This window comes from Thalassophryne amazonica, chromosome 6, assembly GCF_902500255.1.
Source record: "Thalassophryne amazonica chromosome 6, fThaAma1.1, whole genome shotgun sequence".
Classification (NCBI taxonomy): Eukaryota; Metazoa; Chordata; class Actinopteri; order Batrachoidiformes; family Batrachoididae; genus Thalassophryne; species Thalassophryne amazonica.
The window spans coordinates 96,499,198-96,519,384 of NC_047108.1; the positions used below are offsets into that span (position 1 = coordinate 96,499,198).

General features: G+C 41.4%; 1 protein-coding gene across 11 annotated transcripts in view; it reads right to left on the minus strand.

Moving 5' to 3' along the window:
• Nucleotides 1-20,187, minus strand: part of LOC117512702 (ankyrin repeat and SAM domain-containing protein 1A) — a 153,152-nt gene that overhangs the window by 40,411 nt on the left and 92,554 nt on the right. For 8 of the 11 annotated variants that reach the window (XM_034172872.1, XM_034172879.1, XM_034172878.1 and 5 more), the window contains 2 exons: nt 15,812-15,927; nt 41-139 (listed from right to left, as the gene is read on the minus strand). In XM_034172872.1, coding sequence (XP_034028763.1) covers nt 41-139; nt 15,812-15,927 — 215 coding nt within the window. The remainder of the gene's footprint in view (nt 1-40; nt 140-15,811; nt 15,928-20,187) is intronic. The other 3 variants (XM_034172871.1, XM_034172874.1, XM_034172877.1) reach the window with 1 other exon arrangement.

Sequence of the window (20,187 nt, forward strand, 5' to 3'; positions counted from 1 at the left end):
ATTTATAGTTACAGTGAAGTAGGAACCAAAAAGGTCTCACCTTGGGTAAGGAGCGTGCTGCATGCAGGATCTTTTTTCTGTGGCTGGGGTCTGTGATCCCAATCTCTCTCAAATCCTGGTCCTCCATTACATTGCTTCCCTGTAGCACAAAACAGAGCAGGAAAATATGTCCCTATTAAGAATTAAGTGCACTAAAATGAACAGTTGTACCTCTGACATCTTAATTAAAATGAAAGCATTACACAGGATTGCAAATTATGTAAACTAGTTGAAGTCAAGCCATCTGCTTTCTTGCAAAAATCTAATTATTGAACTCATTGGTAATGGTAATACATTATATTTATGAAAAAAATGCTTGAAGATAGTATGGTCAATGTATAACTAAACCACACTGTTGTGTTGAAGTTAAAATAGTTGAGATCAATGCTTTGAAAAGAAAAGCACATTTGGCAGACTTTGGTATTGATCAAAGGTAATGCTGCTGTAGCAGAAAAAAGGTCTATTATTGGTGAGTGAGCTCTGTGAATTCCTGCCTGCGACAGAACCTCTGTTTGTGTGCAGCGGGACGACTGTCAATAATGTGAACTATGGTCACGCTCGTGTTTGGTTACAGCCAGAATCACCTTTGAGACAGTGTAATTAGTACTGCATAACAGATAGAGGAGCAATAAATCAACATCAGAGCTGCAGAGGGGTCAGTGATATGATAGAGGATGGAAAAATGTTACATCAATGTTAAATTTAGCTCATGGCCACACAGTGGTGGTGAGACATGACGTGCAAGAAGTAAGTCCCATTTCTCTACTGACCATCAATCATCAGCTTCACCTATTATTAACTTTAATAACCATAAACCCAAATGAATTTATTACAAGACGTTACAAATCAGAGAAGAGTAAGACTAGTTCTATCAAGGCTTGGATGGTGAGTAGGTGTAGACTGCGGGTTGGGGGGCCCAATAAAGAATACTGAATTCCTGAGTTTGTGAGCAACTGCATTTTAGATGGAGAAAAAATAAAACCTGCCAGACTATTTTTTCCAAGTTGTTTTTGTGGTCTGGGTGAAAGGCAGAAAAGAAGCGAGCCTGAGGTGAAACCTGTGGTATAATCTACACTAAGACACTGTGTTTAGAAATCAGTGTTTGTTCTATTTGTTGTATGGAAGCTTAGCCTTATAGCTAACTGTACGTCTCACATGCACAAGAGATAAAATAACTGGAGAGACAACACAGACCATAACATGAATACACAAAACATGAGATGTGCTTTCTGTCTGAAAACAAACAACTAACTAAGGTTTCCAGGCTAATGTTCCCTTAAACTTATGTTTAGTCACAGGGCAATGTTCTTATTGTAAACGTTATGGCAGGAGGTCACTCTGACTCTCAGACTCCTTGGAGAATGGTAAACAGCATTACATAATTGACTTTTGTTGTGATATTTATTTGGAGATAAAGCTCCAGAAAGTATCAATTTCATTGTGAGGGAGGGTCAGCTTCAAGATGTTGGCCATCTGGCACATTTCTGTGTGCCTAATCCACCATGCAGTTGCCCGAATGTTGAGGACTCCAGTAGCTGGAGAAAACCAAGGGGTCACCCATCTTTCACCTGGCGGAATGTGGCAGATCGATGGTTATTTTAGAGATGTGAGAATGGACTGGATACACATTCCTGAACTGTCCAGCAAAAGCCAGTGTTCAGTATGTGGTAGCACAGCACATGATGGGGTCTTCTGCATATGGATAACAGAACAATGTTCAAAATACAGGTCTGTCAAAGCTTTTGGACCAGTGTGTCAAGTCTGCCATGAGAAATTTGCAGTACATTTCTCAATGATTAAATCATGAACATGGTCACCTTCCTGCAGGAAGGTGAAACAAGAAGAAGCAGTACAGAGGAAACATTTTGTTGTCATCCCCACTCACATATTCTGTCATCTACTTCTGATTTAATTTTTCTGTTCTGTTTTAGTATATTTCATCATGTATTTGGTTATGCAGGGGGCAACATGTTTCTTCCTGTGGTTGGTAGTTTAAGTATCTCACACAAATGCAGACGTCACTACAGTAGGCGGCAGACACTCTTGTAGGATATTATGTAGGATAAACAAAGTTGCTCAAAGTTACTTAAAATGGTTTTTATCCTCATCTGCACTTTTAAGCTGGAGATGTAGAAAGAAAGATAAGGTAGTTCCATAGCCTGATTGCTTGGGGGAGAGTCAAGGAGACAGAGACAGCTTTCCAGTCCTTGGTCTGAGTTGGTTGACACTAGCTGTCTGGGATAGACTAGATTAACTCACTACTAATTTGTATGCATTTTTACTGCGCAACCTCTTAAACTGTTACAAGTGTAGGGGTAAAATATGACCTTTAAACTTGCTGGTGGGGTGTGGGATTCAGAGGGATAAAGTCCACACTTAAGGTGGGTTTTTATTGCCGACTGTAACTGTACATTATACAGAGTGGTTGAGTAAGGAGCAGTGCTCTTGAGGTAGTGAGGTGAAAGAGGCATGGCTCAGCATGCCTACTGCTGAGGTAAGTACAGCTACAATAATCAGAAAAACCAAACATTATACTGTTCTACAATAACAGACTCCTAAGACCTCAATGAATGATCATTTCTAAATTAATCTACATATCTGATTTATAAATTAAATCTACTGACAATGAAAATAGGTGATCACAGCCCCAATTCCAATGAAGTTGGGACATTGTGTAAAATGGAAATAAAAACAGAATACAATGATTTGCAAATCCTCTTCAACCTATATTGAATTGAATACACCACAAAGACAAGATATTTAATGTTCAAACTGATAAACTTTATTGTTTTTGTGCAATTATTTGCTCATTTTGAAATGGATGCCTGCAACACGTTTCAAAAAAAGCTGGGACAGTGGTATGTTTACCACTGTGTTACATCACCTTTCCTTCTAACAACACTCAATAAGCGTTTGGGAACTGAGGACACTCATGATTTGGTATAAAAGGCGCATCCCCAAAAGTCTCAGCCATTCACAAGCAAAGATGGAGTGAGGATCACCACTCTGTGAACAAGTGCATGAAAAAATAGTCCAACAGTTTAAGAACAATGTTTCTCAACGTTCAATAGCAAGGAATTTAGGGATTCCATCATCTACAATCCATAATATAATCAGAAAATTCAGAGAATCTGGAGAACTTTCAACACGTAAGCGGCAAGGCTGAAAACCAACATTGAAGGCCCGTGACCTTCGATCCCTCAGGCAGCACTGCATTAAAAACTGATATCATTGTGCAAGGGATCTTACCGCGTGGGCTCAGGAACACTTCAGAAAACCAGTCAGTTAACACAGTTTGTCTCTACATCTACAAGTGCAAGTTAAAACTCTACCATGCAAAGCGAAAGCCACACAACAACATCCAGAAACACTGCCACCTTCTCTGGGCCCGAGCTCATTTCAAATGGACAGATGCAAAGTGGAAAAGTGTGCTGTGGCCTGATGAGTCCACATTTCAAATTGTTTATGGAAATCATGGACATCATGTCCTCTGGACAAAAGACAAAAAAGACCATCCAGATTGTTACCAGTGCTAAGCTGAAAAGCCAGCATCTGTGATGGTATGGGGGTGTGTTAGTGCCCATGACATGGGCACCATCAATGCTGAAAGGTACATCCAGGTTTTGGAGCAACACATGCTGCCATCCAAGCAATGTCTTTTTCAGGACATCCCTGCTTATTTTAGCAAAACAATGCCAAGCCACATTCTGCATGAGTTACAACAGTGTGGCTTAGGAGTAAAAGAGTGCAGGTACTAGACTGGCTTGCCTGCAGTCCAGACCTGTCACCCATTGAAAATGGGTGGCGCATTATGAAGCGCAAAATACAGAAACGGAGACCCCGGACTGTTGAACAACTGAAGTCGTACATCAAGCAAGAATGAGAAAGAATCCCACCTACAAAGCTTCAACAATTAGTGTCCTCAGTTTCCAAACACTGAGTGTTGTTAGAAGGAAAGGTAATGTAACACAGTCGTAAACATACCACTGTCCCAGCTTTTTTGAAACGTTTTGCAGGCATCCATTTCAAAATGAGTAAACATTTGCACAAAACAATAAAGTTTATCAGTTTGAACATTAAATATCTTGTCTTTGTGGTGTATTCAATTGAATATAGGTTGAAGAGGATTTGCAAATCATTGTATTCTGTTTTTATTTACATTTTACACAATGTCCCAACTTCATTGGAATTGGGGTTGTATCTGTACAAATGCCAGAAGATGCACTTTACAGGCATCTAAAGACGTAAATCAGCAGGACACAATCTCACATCATATAAATTACATTTAAACCTTCATTTGGCAGCCTTGATTTTTCATTAAGAGCCAAGTGAGTGACTGCAAAAATAGTAAAATTTTGATTCAACTGTTTCTCTGTAAAAAGTGAGAGGACTGCTGCAAAATGAGCGACATGCATGAACTCGGTAAGATGTTATAGCAAACAAAGATGGCTGGTGTTGGTGCTCATACTAACATATTCTGATCCACATCCTTTTCTTCCTTAATAGCTTACACTGAACATACAGCTTAAAAGCCTCATTAGGTTGAGAACCAGCAAGCTTATCACTCCCACTGCAGCTCAAACTACACCTGATAGGATAATAATATTTCCACAGTGCCTGGATTCTTACATTGCTCTCCCACTGGAGACTGACTGATAAATTACTCTGGAGAAGAGAACACAACTCCAACTGCCGACATCAACACTGGTGTTTCTCTAATTCCATGAATGCTCTTGCCAAAATTTTACTATTGCATGTGTCTTTTAAGTGTGTCATTGTTGCATTTCTTATGTATAAGGAATCACATCTTTCGATTGATAAATATATAGACAGATAGACAGACAGACCTAGATAGATAGATAGATAACCTACTCAAGTCTGGGACCATGCACTCCTTGGAATCGTACCGTATTCTGGATGGCAACCACCCAGACAAACAACTGGTTCATCCACGCCTCCCAAAAGCAACTATCCATCTTCCGTGGTCAGGTAAAATATGGGCACCCATTTCTTTGGCTTTCTCCAGTCGCTGGGGTCTTCAACACTGTGGAACATGTGTGTTGGATCATGCATAGAGAAATGCACACATGTCCAAAATGTCATGTCTGATGTTTCCTCACAATGGAAGTGATAGTCATTTGGTTAGCACCATGTCTCACATCCATACAGGATGAAAGGGAGGCACCAGAACCGTAAATACCTGGTCCGTTGTTCTCCTACAAAGATATCAGCATCACCAAACACCTCTGTCTAGCAGCCTCAAGACCCCATATGTTCTTCCCAGGTGTGTCTTGATCTCAGAGACAGAAGACCCACAGACATGAATTTCACTTTGCAGGAAAGTGAAAGTCTCTATAAGTTTAACACTTTTGTGCATAGAGATACAATTCTCAAGTCTGAGATCAGGAAGTCATTGAAGACTGGGACTTAGTCTTGATCCTGGTCCATCACAAACCCAAACACTCCTCACTCGGCTTCTCAAGTGCTGCAATCAGGGTATGCATTGATTCCATGAAAATCACAATACGAGTATCATCCGTGAAATCAAGGTTGGTAAACCATTCCTCCTAATGCCTATGATCATATGTGGTGAAGATCACTGAATGCATTACAGAATCCCTGAAAGGCAGCAGAGGCTTAACACATTCATCTCAGCCTACAAGAATATTACATTCATATCAGAGGACTTTTGATACACCTCGATAAACCTTTCAACCTCAAAGTCTTCAGCTTTGAGAATGCAAACATGTGAAATGTTGTGGTGACAACTCCAAGGGGAAATTCTATCTATGGTGGGTCTACTTTTAACTCCAGCTCAGGCTCAGGTGGTCGAAGTAAGAATACATTAGCTGAGAGAAGGCTGACAACAGCACAATATGGATGTCAATCGTACCGCTAGTGCAGTGTGAACTATGTAGCTTTGCCTGCCCTTCCATCTCTGCTTGTCCTTGTTCTCATTAAAATGCGGCTCCCTCTCCTCAGCCTATCCAGAGAACAGCCACAGCAACCCTGTTGTTTTAAAAGCACTCTGAATTTAGGCCAAAGGCTTTGAGGCATGGATCAGTCATTCTAACTGTCAAAGTATAGTCTTCCTACAGCGCACAAAGGCATAGTTTGTCCTCCTAAGTAGGCTGTCATGAGACCAAACAGGCATCTGCAAAAGGATGTGAGAAACTGTAGTAGCACGTGTAATCATATGCCTGCACAAATCCTTTTCAAAACAGATAAATGACCAACAGTGCATCAGTAAAACACCACTAAATATAAAATCAATGAATCCATTCCAACCTACTAACGCATGAAGCCATTACTGACTGTCCACTTTCTCTGCAGGTTTAAAGACTTTGATTTTTACAGCTTAACCACTTTGCCTTTATTAAAACAGCAGAAACTGTTTGAAAAGAATAAAATGAAGTTCAGAGAAAATTGGTGCTTGGTTTGATTTAAGATTACATACCAAAATACAGAGAAGTAACAACATATATTATGCAATGAGTCCACTGACTTCATGAAGTGGATTTGTCTTCCTCTAGCTGGTTCCCTGAAGAATAATTTTAGACGACACAATGTAACCACAAGATTGCATCATGGACACTTACCATGAATAGAAAACTAATTTTTGAGCTCTGTGATGACGCTGCGAAAATATGATGGCTACCAACAACAACCAAAGAAGAGGAAATGAGCAGTTTTGCTATCATTGCTTGTCAGTACCAGTCAATAACAGTGTGGCTGCGCATGGACATTTGGTCCACAAATGAAAAAGAAGGTTCTACAAAACCTGGCAAAAAAGGTCAGAGTTGGGCTACGATATGAAGACCTGTGTTTGATTCTCAGTAATGCTACCAATCTCTGTGCTTGGAAAAGACACTTCATGTGCATGGTTCCAGTTCAACCAGCTGTAAAAAGGTACTAGCCTTGTCTGGGGAAGTATTATGCGACAGAGTGGCATCTTGTCCAGAGGTAGTTGCAGATTTTCATCTGCTTCACTTTCCGGTATCTGGGATAAACATCCAATGGGCCTTAGGGACTGAACAGAACCCTTGCAGTCACGTGACATGGCTACTTCCCAGCCCACTCCCCATCGCCATGTTGCCGGTCATGCGCAGTGCTTCCGGGATTATTTATATGAGAAACAACATATATACTGCAAAGTTATCATGTCTGAACCTGATAGTGGAGCAATCGAACATACCAGGCATCTTTCTGGTGGTTAATTACAGTGGTACAAGGAGAAAATTGCCATTTTGGGCACTTGTACACAGCACTGGGTGTGTTGTTTTCTTTGCTGACTGCACCTGGAGCAACACTGTTATCACCGCACATGCAAGTACATTCAGGGCTTAAATTATTTGAGGACTGCAGACTTACATATTGTTGTGGAACAGCCTAGAATGATTCACCTGTTTACAGATAAGCTAAAACATGTTTATTTCTTGAGCATTTGTTGTTGAAGTCTATCTTTCTCTGTGGAATACAACACACACACACACACACACACATACATACATACATACATACATATATATATATATATATATATATATATATATATACATACATACGAGGTCTGTTAGAAAAGTATCGGACCTTTTTATTTTTTTCAAAAACCATATGGATTTGAATCACGTGTGATTGCATCAGCCAAGCTTGAACCTTCGTGCGCATGCGTGAGTTTTTTCACGCCTGTCGGTTGCGTCATTCGCCTGTGAGCAGGCTTTGTGTGAGCAGTGGTCCACCCTCTTGTCATTTTTTTATTGCGAATAAATGTCTGAACGATTTGGAGCTTTGCTGCATCAATTTTTTTCCAGAAACTGTGAGAGACCTCCAGGTGGACACCGTTCGGAAAATTAATATGGCTTTCAGGTACGATTTTATGGGGATTATACAGATTAAGGAGTGTTACTGCCGCTTTAAGGACGGCCCACAGCATCTGAGAGCGCGGGACAAAACCACCTCTGTGTTGGTCTCACAGGACAGCTTTCAGATGGCTTCTGGTTGCTTTTCAGTCTTGTGATTATCCGAGAAATTGAGCAAGAGCTGGACATGCCCCAACATGTCCTGTGAGGCTTCATCACGGCGTTGCTTTGCACCATGCGGCTGCACCGCGACGTGCGGAACTCCTCCGCTTTTCTTTCCATGAAAAAAACTCCTGTAACAGTGGAATGTGCCATTCATTTCTAAACTGGACGCTGTCTTGATCCGGTATGTCATCTGACTAGCACAGGAATTGCGGAAGACGTGGACTTCAGCACTTTTACGGCACATTGAGACAGACGTGCGGAGGAGTTCCGCTCGTCGCGGTGGAGCCGCATGGTGCAAAGCAACACCGTGATGAAGCCTCACAGGACATGTTGGGGCATGTCCAGCTCATGCTCAATTTCTCGGATAATCACACGACTGAAAAGCAACCAGAAGCCGTCTGAAAGCCGTCCTGTGAGACCAACATGGAGGTGGTTTTGTCCTGCGCCATGAACGGCACGGTGGCGCAATCCTCCGCTTTTCTTTCCATGAAAAAAAAACTCCTGTAACAGTGGAATGTGCCAAAAAAGTGCTGATGTCAACGTCTCCTGCCTTTTTGTGAAAGTCAGACGACGTCCCAGATCAACAAAGCCTTCACGTTGGAAATGATCTGGTTGTTTCAGCGGGGTCTGAGCATGTCGATCGGTGCTCCGAGCGCGGCGCACTCTCTGATGCTGTGGGCCATCCTTAAAGCGGCAGTAACACTCCTTAATCTGTGTAATCCCCACAAAATCGTCCCTGAAAGCCATATTAATTTTCCTAACGGTGTCCACCTGGAGGTCTCTCACAGTTTCTGGAAAAAAATTGATGCAGCAAAGCTCCAAATCTTTCAGACATTTATTCGCAATAAAAAAACGACGAGAGGGTGGCCCACTGCTCACACAAAGCCTGCTCACAGGCGAATGACACAACCGACAGGCGTGAAAAAACTCACGCAAGCGCACAAAGCTTCAAGCTTGGCTGATGCAATCACACATGATTCAAATCCATATGGTTTTTGAAAAAAATAAAAAGGTCCGATACTTTTCTAACAGACCTTGTAATAGTATTTACTGACAATGTTCATCATTAACTTTATTCAATTTTGTGTATGCTGCTGTGAGATTGTGGAGGAAAACTCAGCCGAGTCACACTTTTTTTGGTTTGTGATCCTGTTGCGGCTTCTGTAATGGAATGAGTAACATTTTCATGATTTTTTTTTTTGTAATATTTCTAGCCCTCCCATGCTTTTGGAGGGCGGTATGCATTTTCAGAGGCCCGACGTTCATGCCCAGTCGCCCAAAATTACAGATATTCACCCGAGTTAGACGAGCATGGATGGAGGGACTCAGAAAATGCATACCGCACGACAACAGCATGTCATTTGCATTATTATCACTTACTGAGATACACAACACGTAACGCGTACATAAAAAGTTGGCTCACTTTAACTTTTGTTGTGTTGGCTGGCGCGTGCTGCTCTCCAAATTCGGCAGTGCGTCCTCATCAAGCTGGCTGCTTTGGCTCCTGTTCATTGTCGTACTATCCATGAGAAAATCATCCGCAATATCCATATTGGGACCAACACACACTTCTCGCCTTTTTATCTTTTCCTCTGCAAACAGGAACGTCATTTGTTTACGCACAGCGGGCGGGTATAGCCAGGTAGCGTCGACGTAAATCTACGATACCGGCCTAGCAACGCCTCGGTAAAGTGATAATAATGTTTGTTATCAACCTCACTGAACTGTGTGTACACTGCTGTGGGATAGTTGGGCAAAAGCTAGCACTCTGTGTCCACTGGAATCTTGTAGAAGCTCACATTCTCCTCCGGTCCACATCTGTTGTGACCGTGAACTGCACAACAAGTATCTGACATGGTGTACTAGCAGAAAAAAACTGAGAAAAACAGAGGAAAGATGAGTTGAGATGGCTTGTTTACACAGCCAAGTGTACTGTGACTGGCCAAACTTGACCTTTGGCTGTGCATGGCACCGTTACACGTGACTAAGCCTCTATAGGACTTACTTCTAGATTTAAAAGATGTTCACCTTTTTTGCAGTAAACAAACCACAGACATGACAAAATCTCTTCAACAGCTGAACATTCTAGCTTTCCGAAAGATACCTCAAACAAACCCAACAAGAGTGCTCTGAGAGCACAATATCCCGTGCTGGCAAATGCTGCCTTGATACAAGAGCTTGCTACATAACATCTGATAACATTTCAAGGATTTGTACCAAGTTTCACAAAATTCCTCCTAAAAGTGTGAGAGGAGTTGATTTCAGAATGAATGAACAGGTGGACGAACAAACAGACAGATGGAAATGGCCATGACAATCCCTCTTTGCATCGTTGGTGAGCGGGGGATTAAAAATTCCGAAGTCACTCAGTGCTGAGGGGAAAAAAATATGATTGAATCACCAACATAAGTATTCACACCCTTTGCTCAATACTTTGTTGATGCACCTTTGGCAGTAATTATAGCTTCAAGCCTTCTTGAATATGATGCCACAAGCTTGGTGCACCTATCTTTGGGCAGGTTTGCCATTCCTCTTTGCAGCACCTCTCAAGATCCGTCAGGTTGGATGTGGAGTGTCGGCGCACAGCCATTTTCAGATCTCTCCAGAGATGTTCAATCAGATTCAGGTCTGGCCCACTCAAGGACATTCACAGAGGTGTCCTGAAGCCACTCCATTGATATCTTGGCTGTGTGCTTAGAGTCATTGTCCTGCTGAAAGATGAACCGTTGCCCCAGTTCGAGGTCAAGAGCGCTCTGGAGCAGGTTTTCATCGAGGATGTCTCTGTACATTACTGCATTCTTCTTTCCCTCAATCCCAACTAGTCCCCCAGTTCCTGCCGCTGAAAAACATCCCCACAGCATGATGCTGCCACCACCATGTTTTACTGTAGGGATGGTGCCTGGTTTCTTCCAGACATGATGCCTGGCATTCACACCAAAGAGTTCAATCTTTGTCTCATCAGACCAGAAAATTTTGTTTCTCATGGTCTGAGAGTCCTTCAGATGCCTTTTGGCAAACTCCAGGTGGGCTGCCATGTGCCTTTTACAAAGGAGTGGCTTCTGTCTGACCACTCTACCATACAGACCTGATTGGTAGATTGCTGCAGAGATGGTTGTCCTACTGGAAACGTCTGCTCTCTCCACAGAGGAATGCTGGAGCTCTGATGGGGTGACCATCAGGTTCTTGGTCACCTCCCTGTCTAAGGCTCTTCTTCCCTGATTGCTCAGTTTAGACAGGTGGCCATCTCTGGGAAGAGTCCTGGTGGATCTGAACTTCTTCCATTTACAGATTATGGAGGCCACTGTGCTCATTGGGGCCTTCAAACCAGCAGAAATGTTTATGTACCTTCCCCAGATTTGTGCCTCGAGACAATCCTGTCTCAGAGGTCTACAGACAATTCCTTTGACTTCATGTTTGGTTTGTGCTCTGACATGCTGTGGGACAAAATCATCAAAATCATGTCCAGTCAACTGAATTTATCCCACATTCATCCATTTTGAAATGAGACTAACATAATAAGATGTGGAAAAATTGAAGTACTGCGAATACTTTCTGGATGCACTGTACATAAGGGTAGAGACATTTTTGTGCTGCAGAAGAGAGTAAAACTTAGCACACATATACTCTGACATACAGGGAGTGACAGACTACTGAGCACTATAGTTATAGTAGTAGCAGCAGCAACAGTAGTAGTTAGACACTTCTATTCTCTTATTTTTCCTTTGAACTTTTTACCTCTTCATTTTTGCAAGTAACAGTAGCATAGTAGTCGGAGCAATAATAGCAGCTGTCTCTTCTTGGGCCAACTTTGGTCACGCCCTAACAGTTCTCTGGGATAGGTGAGAGGTGACAGTTTTTTTGACGAAGTTTTCATTTCAATCTCTGAATCAAACCAGTGCTGGGATGGATAATCAGCGTGTGTGTGTGTGTGTGCGCGCATCATCATCAAACCAATTTTCTACTGATGGAATGTGCAAAGTGTACAAAATAGCTCTGCACACCTGCACATTGACTGTTGAGGTAACAATACTGGTCCTTCACCTGACATGCAACCTCATATAGATGAGTGAGAACATTTGCTTGTATAATTCAGGCAGTCATGTTTAGATATGCCACTATGTTTCCTGCTACCTGAACTAGAAGACAAAACATGCCATTAAACAAACAGAGTAAATGTAATTTTTTTGTTTAAGAAATGCAGATGGAGGCAGAATGTCTTGCTATTGAATATAAATTGTTTTGTGCTCTGTGACTTCTTTGTTTGCTACAAATCAAAAAAGGCTGGATGAAATCATACATGTTTCATCATTTTTTACCAGGGGTTGTAATTGATTTTATACCCGTCTTTGCTTTGGTGCTTGAACACAACTAAATTAATGTTGGTACTGATCCACTTTTAGAGGGAGGCTGCAGGCCAGACAGAGATCACCAGAGTTCTACTGTCAGAGCAAACTGTTTAATTAGTTAACACGCACCACTAGGGGTGCAATGATCCAAAAAATAAATAAATAAATAAAAATCACGGCACAACACGTACCTCGGTTTTGAGGTCACTTACATACCCTTTTACAGGCTGGTTATGATGTCCAGCAATGTCTTGAGGATTCAACTAATTCTCAGGATGTCCCACAGATCATCCCAATCAAACGGTTCATAAAACTCTACATCGGCTACAAGGAAGCACTGCCAATATGCAGAATGGCTTTTAACTTGTGGTCGCACAGGCCAATAGTTGACTTCTTGGGCAAGTGACTGGGACTTAATCATGTTAATGACTCTTTTAAATTGGAATGATACCTGTCTCCAAGATGGAAGCAAAGATTGTGTGAAATGATAGGGCAGCAGCATCTCCACCCACCTGGAAGAGTGCAGCAAAAACATCACAGATTGCTATTGCGTTCCAGTCACTAAACTATTCCATCACCTTTGCAACCTCACTGACATTTGGTGGTTCGCGGCTGACTGGCGGATCACCTACAAGAACCCTAGCAACGGAGATATCCACCATCCTGGTAGAAGGATTAGTCTCAAAGTAACTGGCCCAGGGGGATAGTACTGAGGATCCTCCATCAGGGCTGTGCCATTACTTTCTATGGCTACAAGGTGATGGGGAATACAATGGTTTTTGTTTGCTGTGGCCCACTGAACTGAAGTAACACAATTTACTTTCTGTGAGCTACAGACTAGATTCTATAAGAATGAAGAAAGTCTTAGTATTTGAAATTAAGTATTTTACCTTGATGTTTGTATTAAAAAAAAAAAAAAAAAAAAAGTGCTTTGACTGGCACACATACAAATATGAATAAGATGTGTGACAGGTCTGTCCTCAAAAACACTCAATGACCCCATCTTTCACCCAGTGCAAACCAACACATGGTGCAAAACAAATCTCATTAGTAGTTTCCACCTGATGGAGATGTATTTTTTACACCCAGCACCCACACACTCTAAACTGCAAAATGACTTGCACTTATGTGGGTGTGTTGATCTAAAGACAAGGCGTGGTACTGTGCAATGCTGGTGCGTTGATATCGCCCATCACCAGAGAACCTTTGCACTATAAACCAGCAAAAACCATATCGTCACCTTCCTAAAATAATGGCCTAAGTCATTTTTTCCATAACTGAATTTTTTTTTTTTTGCCTAAATCATCTCCCTATGCCGCTGGCCACCTGTGGTAAAATCGCTTAAATCTTCAGTTGAGGAGATCATGCAATTCCACCCCAGTTGTATAATGGCCTATCTCAAGAGTGTGACTTAGGCCATATTTTTTTACCGAAGTCAAAAGAGTATGTGACTTATGCAATTTTAGAAGTTTTTCAAAATGGCGACTGCTTCAGGAAAATGAAACTCTACTCAGCCACTGAAGCTCTTGTGTTTTCCTTTGTGTTTTCTCAAAAACATGAAAACATGAGTTAAGCCATTATTTTAGGAAGGTGACAATATGTAAAGTTAAGCACTGTGTATTTCTTTGTGACAAGCACAATATTCATACACATCTTATATACGTAGGTTCACAATTCACGTAGATACACCCTGCTTGCCTGTGCATACTGTCACCAGTTACCTGCAACAGTGTAGATGTATGACAGTGGACAGGTTGGCGCCAATCGGTTAACACATGCAAATCTGCGCTAATTTCGGACATGCGCCAAAAAGATTTGCATCCACTATGGAGATAGGAAACATTATAGTAAACACTACAGCAATTTGTTTGCATCACTGGTACATCATTGTATAAAGAGGCGAAAATAATTGACAATGGCAATCTGTTGTACTTTATGCGTGTAACATAATCATGATTGAGGACAGAAGGGTTTCCATCACCACACACACTCACAACTCATTTCCTACACAACCACAGGCTCCGCCTGCCAGCTGGGCCCCCCATTCTGTCCTGCCAGTGTTGATTATAGACAAAAGCAATAGAGCCAACTCATAGATGCGCTGCTCACTGAGTGCTCTATAAATGTGTCAGCTTGGCAATAGCACCTCATTGCTCATTGAGATGCTCCTCCATTCATGCCTGGTATCAGCTACTTTCAGACAGTCACTGACTGTAAGCAAGAGGTCGCGACAGCAGCCTCCTGAAGTGGAGACAGACTGTCCGACACTCTGAGAGTGTAGAATAAATCTGATTAAAAGATAGGCATCATGACATTAGAAACACTGCAAAATAAACATTTATCAGCACTGATTCACCATTGTCACACTGAATGGATTTCCATTTCTAGTAACACATGAATGCACGGTGGAAATTAGTTTAATTTAAATTGAAGTTGACTCCACAATAATACATTTTTCCCACAATAAAAATAAATAAATAAATAAATAAAAAGATGCAGCTGTTCCCTTCTCACAACATTGCATTCAGTAATTAATCTGCAAATAAATGTGAGGGAATCATCACTCATCTAATGAATGCTGTTCTGACACTGGACCAAAATATTACACCCTGAGCACTTGGCCGATAATATCGGCCGATATGAGCTTTTCACTAACATATTGTTGTGGGGATTATTTTGGCAAACATGAAAACCTTTATTTTACCGAACAAACAATTCAGAAAAACATTTTGGCTGTTAGAAGTGGTGTTAAGTACTTTGTCCAGCAGAGGGCTCTCTGGTGGTTTGCAATGCTGTCACGCATGGCTAGGACCCTCATCACACCTTGGTCAAATTAGCTACAAGAGACAGAGGCAAAGTGACCAGCTGCTATTCATTTTCGATCAGAGTAGGCAAGAGACAATTAGTCACTATGCTGCCAGCCAAAAAAACGAGAAGTCTATTTTATGCAAATGTTGAGCGATGCGACATGGAGACAGCCAATTTAAGTGAAGACAGCATGAGATAAGTTAGTTGACTATAATCTACATTTTTAGTTAATAATAAAATTTTTGTTTAAACTGTATAAAAATAAGCCTCAATTACATTCCTTTGTCATAAGGGATTGATAATAAAGTGTTGGGGATCACAAGCATTTTTATGCATGTACTGGCAAATATATTGGTATCATAAATGTTTCACTCCCCAATATCAGTATCAGCCCCAGAAAGAAATCCATATCAGCTCGGCTATATAAAATATGAGGATGTGCTTAAATTAAATCAGAGAAAGAAACGAAAAACTGACACCAAAGGTGGTGAAAAATAAAAATGTTAGTAAACTAAGCAGATAGAGAGGCATGGTAATGCACAAGTAAAGTGAGAAAACAGAGGTCAGGTAAAAAAGAGAGGAAGACAAACTCACCATGTAGTGCAGGTCGTCAAAGCCGTTGAGGAGTAGCTTGCTCTCGTACTGCGGCAGCCCCATGTGTTCCAGCCAGTCTCCCACAGGCTGATCCAGCAGCCGGCCTGCAGCACCTGCTGACAGTGGAAAGCGCTTCAGCAGAGAGAACCCTTTCAGCCGGTAGCAGCGGCACTCTGAGGAGGAGACGTGGCATTGCCACATCATTCTCGGCCAGCAGAGCCGAGCGCACCAGCAGCAGGAAGGCAGGGGAGACAGTGTCCTCTTTGGACAGGGCGTCAGCTCCCGCAGGACAGTGGGGGCTGAACCTCAGTTGTCCAAAATGGATTAAACTTCCCCTCGTCTCAGGGGTGAAAGGCGGTGGAGATGATACAGGGATATAAACTGGCTGATTACCAGCTAATATCCACAGAATTCTTGAATCTAACAGTCAGCCCAAAAACACACCGCCTTCATTAAATGTTGTACATGTTCATAACCAAGCAGGAAAAAAGCAAAATGTTCCTATTTTAAGAGGTATGACTTCTGTCTGAAAAGCAAAGTTTGACATTTAATCAAATTAAAATGTATTTGCCAAAACCTTTCAGACAAGTGATTTTTGTTTGATATATACACACACACATTTTGGCCCTGTGAAAAATTCTTTGGAAACATGTCAACATACACAGATGCCCGTTAATTACAGGATTAGCTCACTACTTCTTCACACATTTAACAAAATCACACACAAAGCAGACCAGAATCTCCTACCTGAAAAACCAGCACTGCGTGTCAATGTGCACACGAAGAAGAACTCCATATAGAGAATTTACTTTATGAACTCAAACAGACAAACAGAAACCTTGAAAACAGTGATTGAATTATCAGCTGTTGTATCCATCCATTCCTCTTTATGACTGTAAACAATTTAAATATTAAATGAACAAATTGTGAAACCAGCTATGAGTATCTTATGCAATTTTTTTTTACTACATAAAATCACTTAAACATTTGTAATTTTTTTTCTCCCTCTTTAGTTGCTGAAACTTAACTAAAGTAAAAACCTTTACAGTTACATTTGCAAATGAAAAAAATGAGTGAGAGATCCTACAATTTACAATAAACAGCAACTTTTGATATATATATTTTTAAACTGTCAATGCTTGATTGATCTATCCAACCTATTAGGAGGGAAAAAAAAACAAAAACAAACAAACAAAAAAAAATCAATCCTGCTCCAGCGTAAAGTCCCCTGTCATGCAACCCTTTTTATTCGCTCCGGTAGCTGTGAAATCTATTGTGGTGGGGGAAAAAAAAAAAAAAAAAAAAATCCTGGAGGACCCAGGACCCAACCATGCGGTTCAAGAAGCACATTCGGAAGGCTAACCCAAGTCCTTTGCAGAAACTGGAATGCTAAAACTATCCTTTCTCAGTCTGAGGAGTGATGCAGTCAAGTCCAGAATCCACTTGTACGAGAAGCGCTTGTGGTCCACGACTGGTCCTGCCTGGAGAACTGACAAATTCCACAGATGCAGAGGTGGTGTCCTTCTATTGTCATTGCTAATCATTATTCTGCTGGCTGCAATCCTTGTCCACCCCCCCAACTGGCTTCTCCTCTCTCTTCCTGACTTTCTCTCTCTCTGAAACACTGCAGGTGGCTGCTCTTTGTGAGCTCGAGTTTCAGCTTCAGACCACCACCCCTGACTACTTGGATGGACTCTTTGGGGTTCTGCAGCTTCAGCTCATCTATCTCACCCCTTTTTTCTGACTTTGACCATCTTTTTCATTCTTATGAAGACAGTGATCACTAAAAAAAAACCCCAGAAAAGTTCAAGGCAGAGCCCAGCAGCCACAGAGATCACAGTCAACACCGACAGGAGGAAAACACTTGACAGAATCAAGTGTTCTTTATGTTCTCTAATGCCATATACCAACACAGTGCAGAGTAGCTACCTAAACTCTGTAAGTGAGATAGAGTATCTCGTCAATAGTTTTACATCCTCATTGAAGACAACTTTGGATGCTGTAGCTCCTCTAAAAAAGAGAGCTTTAAATCAGAAGTGCCTGACTCCGTGGTATAACTCACAAACTCGTAGCTTAAAGCAGATAACCCATAAGTTGGAGAGGAAATGGCGTCTCACTAATTTAGAAGATCTTCACTTAGCCTGGAAAAAGAGTCTGTTGCTCTATAAAAAAAAGCCCTCCGTAAAGCTAGGACATCTTTCTACTCATCACTAATTGAAGAAAATAAGAACAACACCAGGTTTCTTTTCAGCACTGTAGCCAGGCTGACAAAGAGTCAGAGCTCTATTGAGCTGAGTATTCCATTAACTTTAACTAGTAATGACTTCATGACTTTCTTTGCTAACAAAATTTTAACTATTAGAGAAAAAATTACTCATAACCATCCCAAAGACGTATCGTTATCTTTGGCTGCTTTCAGTGATGCCGGTATTTGGTTAGACTCTTTCTCTCCGATTGTTCTGTCTGAGTTATTTTCATTAGTTACTTCATCCAAACCATCAACATGTTTATTAGACCCCATTCCTACCAGGCTGCTCAAGGAAGGCCTACCATTATTTAATGCTTCGATCTTAAATATGATCAATCTATCTTTGTTAGTTGGCTATGTACCGCAGGCTTTTAAGGTGGCAGTAATTAAACCATTACTTAAAAAGCCATCACTTGACCCAGCTATCTTAGCTAATTATAGGCCAATCTCCAACCTTCCTTTTCTCTCAAAAATTCTTGAAAGGGTAGTTGTAAAACAGCTAACTGATCATCTGCAGAGGAATGGTCTATCTGAAGAGTTTCAGTCAGGTTTTAGAATTCATCATAGTACAGAAACAGCATTAGTGAAGGTTACAAATGATCTTCTTATGGCCTCGGACAGTGGACTCATCTCTGTTCTTGTTCTGTTAGACCTCAGTGCTGCTTTTGATACTGTTGACCATAAAATTTTATTACAGAGATTAGAGCATGCCATAGGTATTAAAGGCACTGCGCTGTGGTGGTTTGAATCATATTTATCTAATAGATTACAATTTGTTCATGTAAATGGGGAATCTTCTTCACAGACTAAAGTTAATTATGGAGTTCCACAAGGTTCTGTGCTAGGACCAATTTTATTCACTTTATACATGCTTCCCTTAGGCAGTATTATTAGACGGCATTGCTTAAATTTTCATTGTTACGCAGATGATACCCAGCTTTATCTATCCATGAAGCCAGAGGACACACACCAATTAGCTAAACTGCAGGATTGTCTTACAGACATAAAGACATGGATGACCTCTAATTTCCTGCTTTTAAACTCAGATAAAACTGAAGTTATTGTACTTGGCCCCACAAATCTTAGAAACATGGTGTCTAACCAGATCCTTACTGTGGATGGCATTACCCTGACCTCTAGTAATACTGTGAGAAATCTTGGAGTCATTTTTGATCAGGATATGTCATTCAAAGCGCATATTAAACAAATATGTAGGACTGCTTTTTTGCATTTACGCAATATCTCTAAAATCAGAAAGGTCTTGTCTCAGAGTGATGCTGAAAAACTAATTCATGCATTTATTTCCTCTAGGCTGGACTATTGTAATTCATTATTATCAGGTTGTCCTAAAAGTTCCCTAAAAAGCCTTCAGTTAATTCAAAATGCTGCAGCTAGAGTACTGACGGGGACTAGAAGGAGAGAGCATATCTCACCCATATTGGCCTCTCTTCATTGGCTTCCTGTTAATTCTAGAATAGAATTTAAAATTCTTCTTCTTACTTATAAGGTTTTGAATAATCAGGTCCCATCTTATCTTAGGGACCTCGTAGTACCATATCACCCCAATAGAGCGCTTCGCTCTCAGACTGCAGGCTTACTTGTAGTTCCTAGGGTTTGTAAGAGTAGAATGGGAGGCAGAGCCTTCAGCTTTCAGGCTCCTCTCCTGTGGAACCAGCTCCCAATTCAGATCAGGGAGACAGACACCCTCTCTACTTTTAAGATTAGGCTTAAAACTTTCCTTTTTGCTAAAGCTTATAGTTGGGGCTGGATCAGGTCACCCTGAACCATCCCTTAGTTATGCTGCTATAGACGTAGACTGCTGGGGGGTTCCCATGATGCACTGTTTCTTTCTCTTTTTGCTCTGTATGCACCACTCTGCATTTAATCATTAGTGATCGATCTCTGCTCCCCTCCACAGCATGTCTTTTTCCTGGTTCTCTCCCTCAGCCCCAACCAGTCCCAGCAGAAGACTGCCCCTCCCTGAGCCTGGTTCTGCTGGAGGTTTCTTCCTGTTAAAAGGGAGTTTTTCCTTCCCACTGTAGCCAAGTGCTTGCTCACAGGGGGTCGTTTTGACCGTTGGAGTTTTACATAATTATTGTATGGCCTTGCCTTACAATATAAAGCGCCT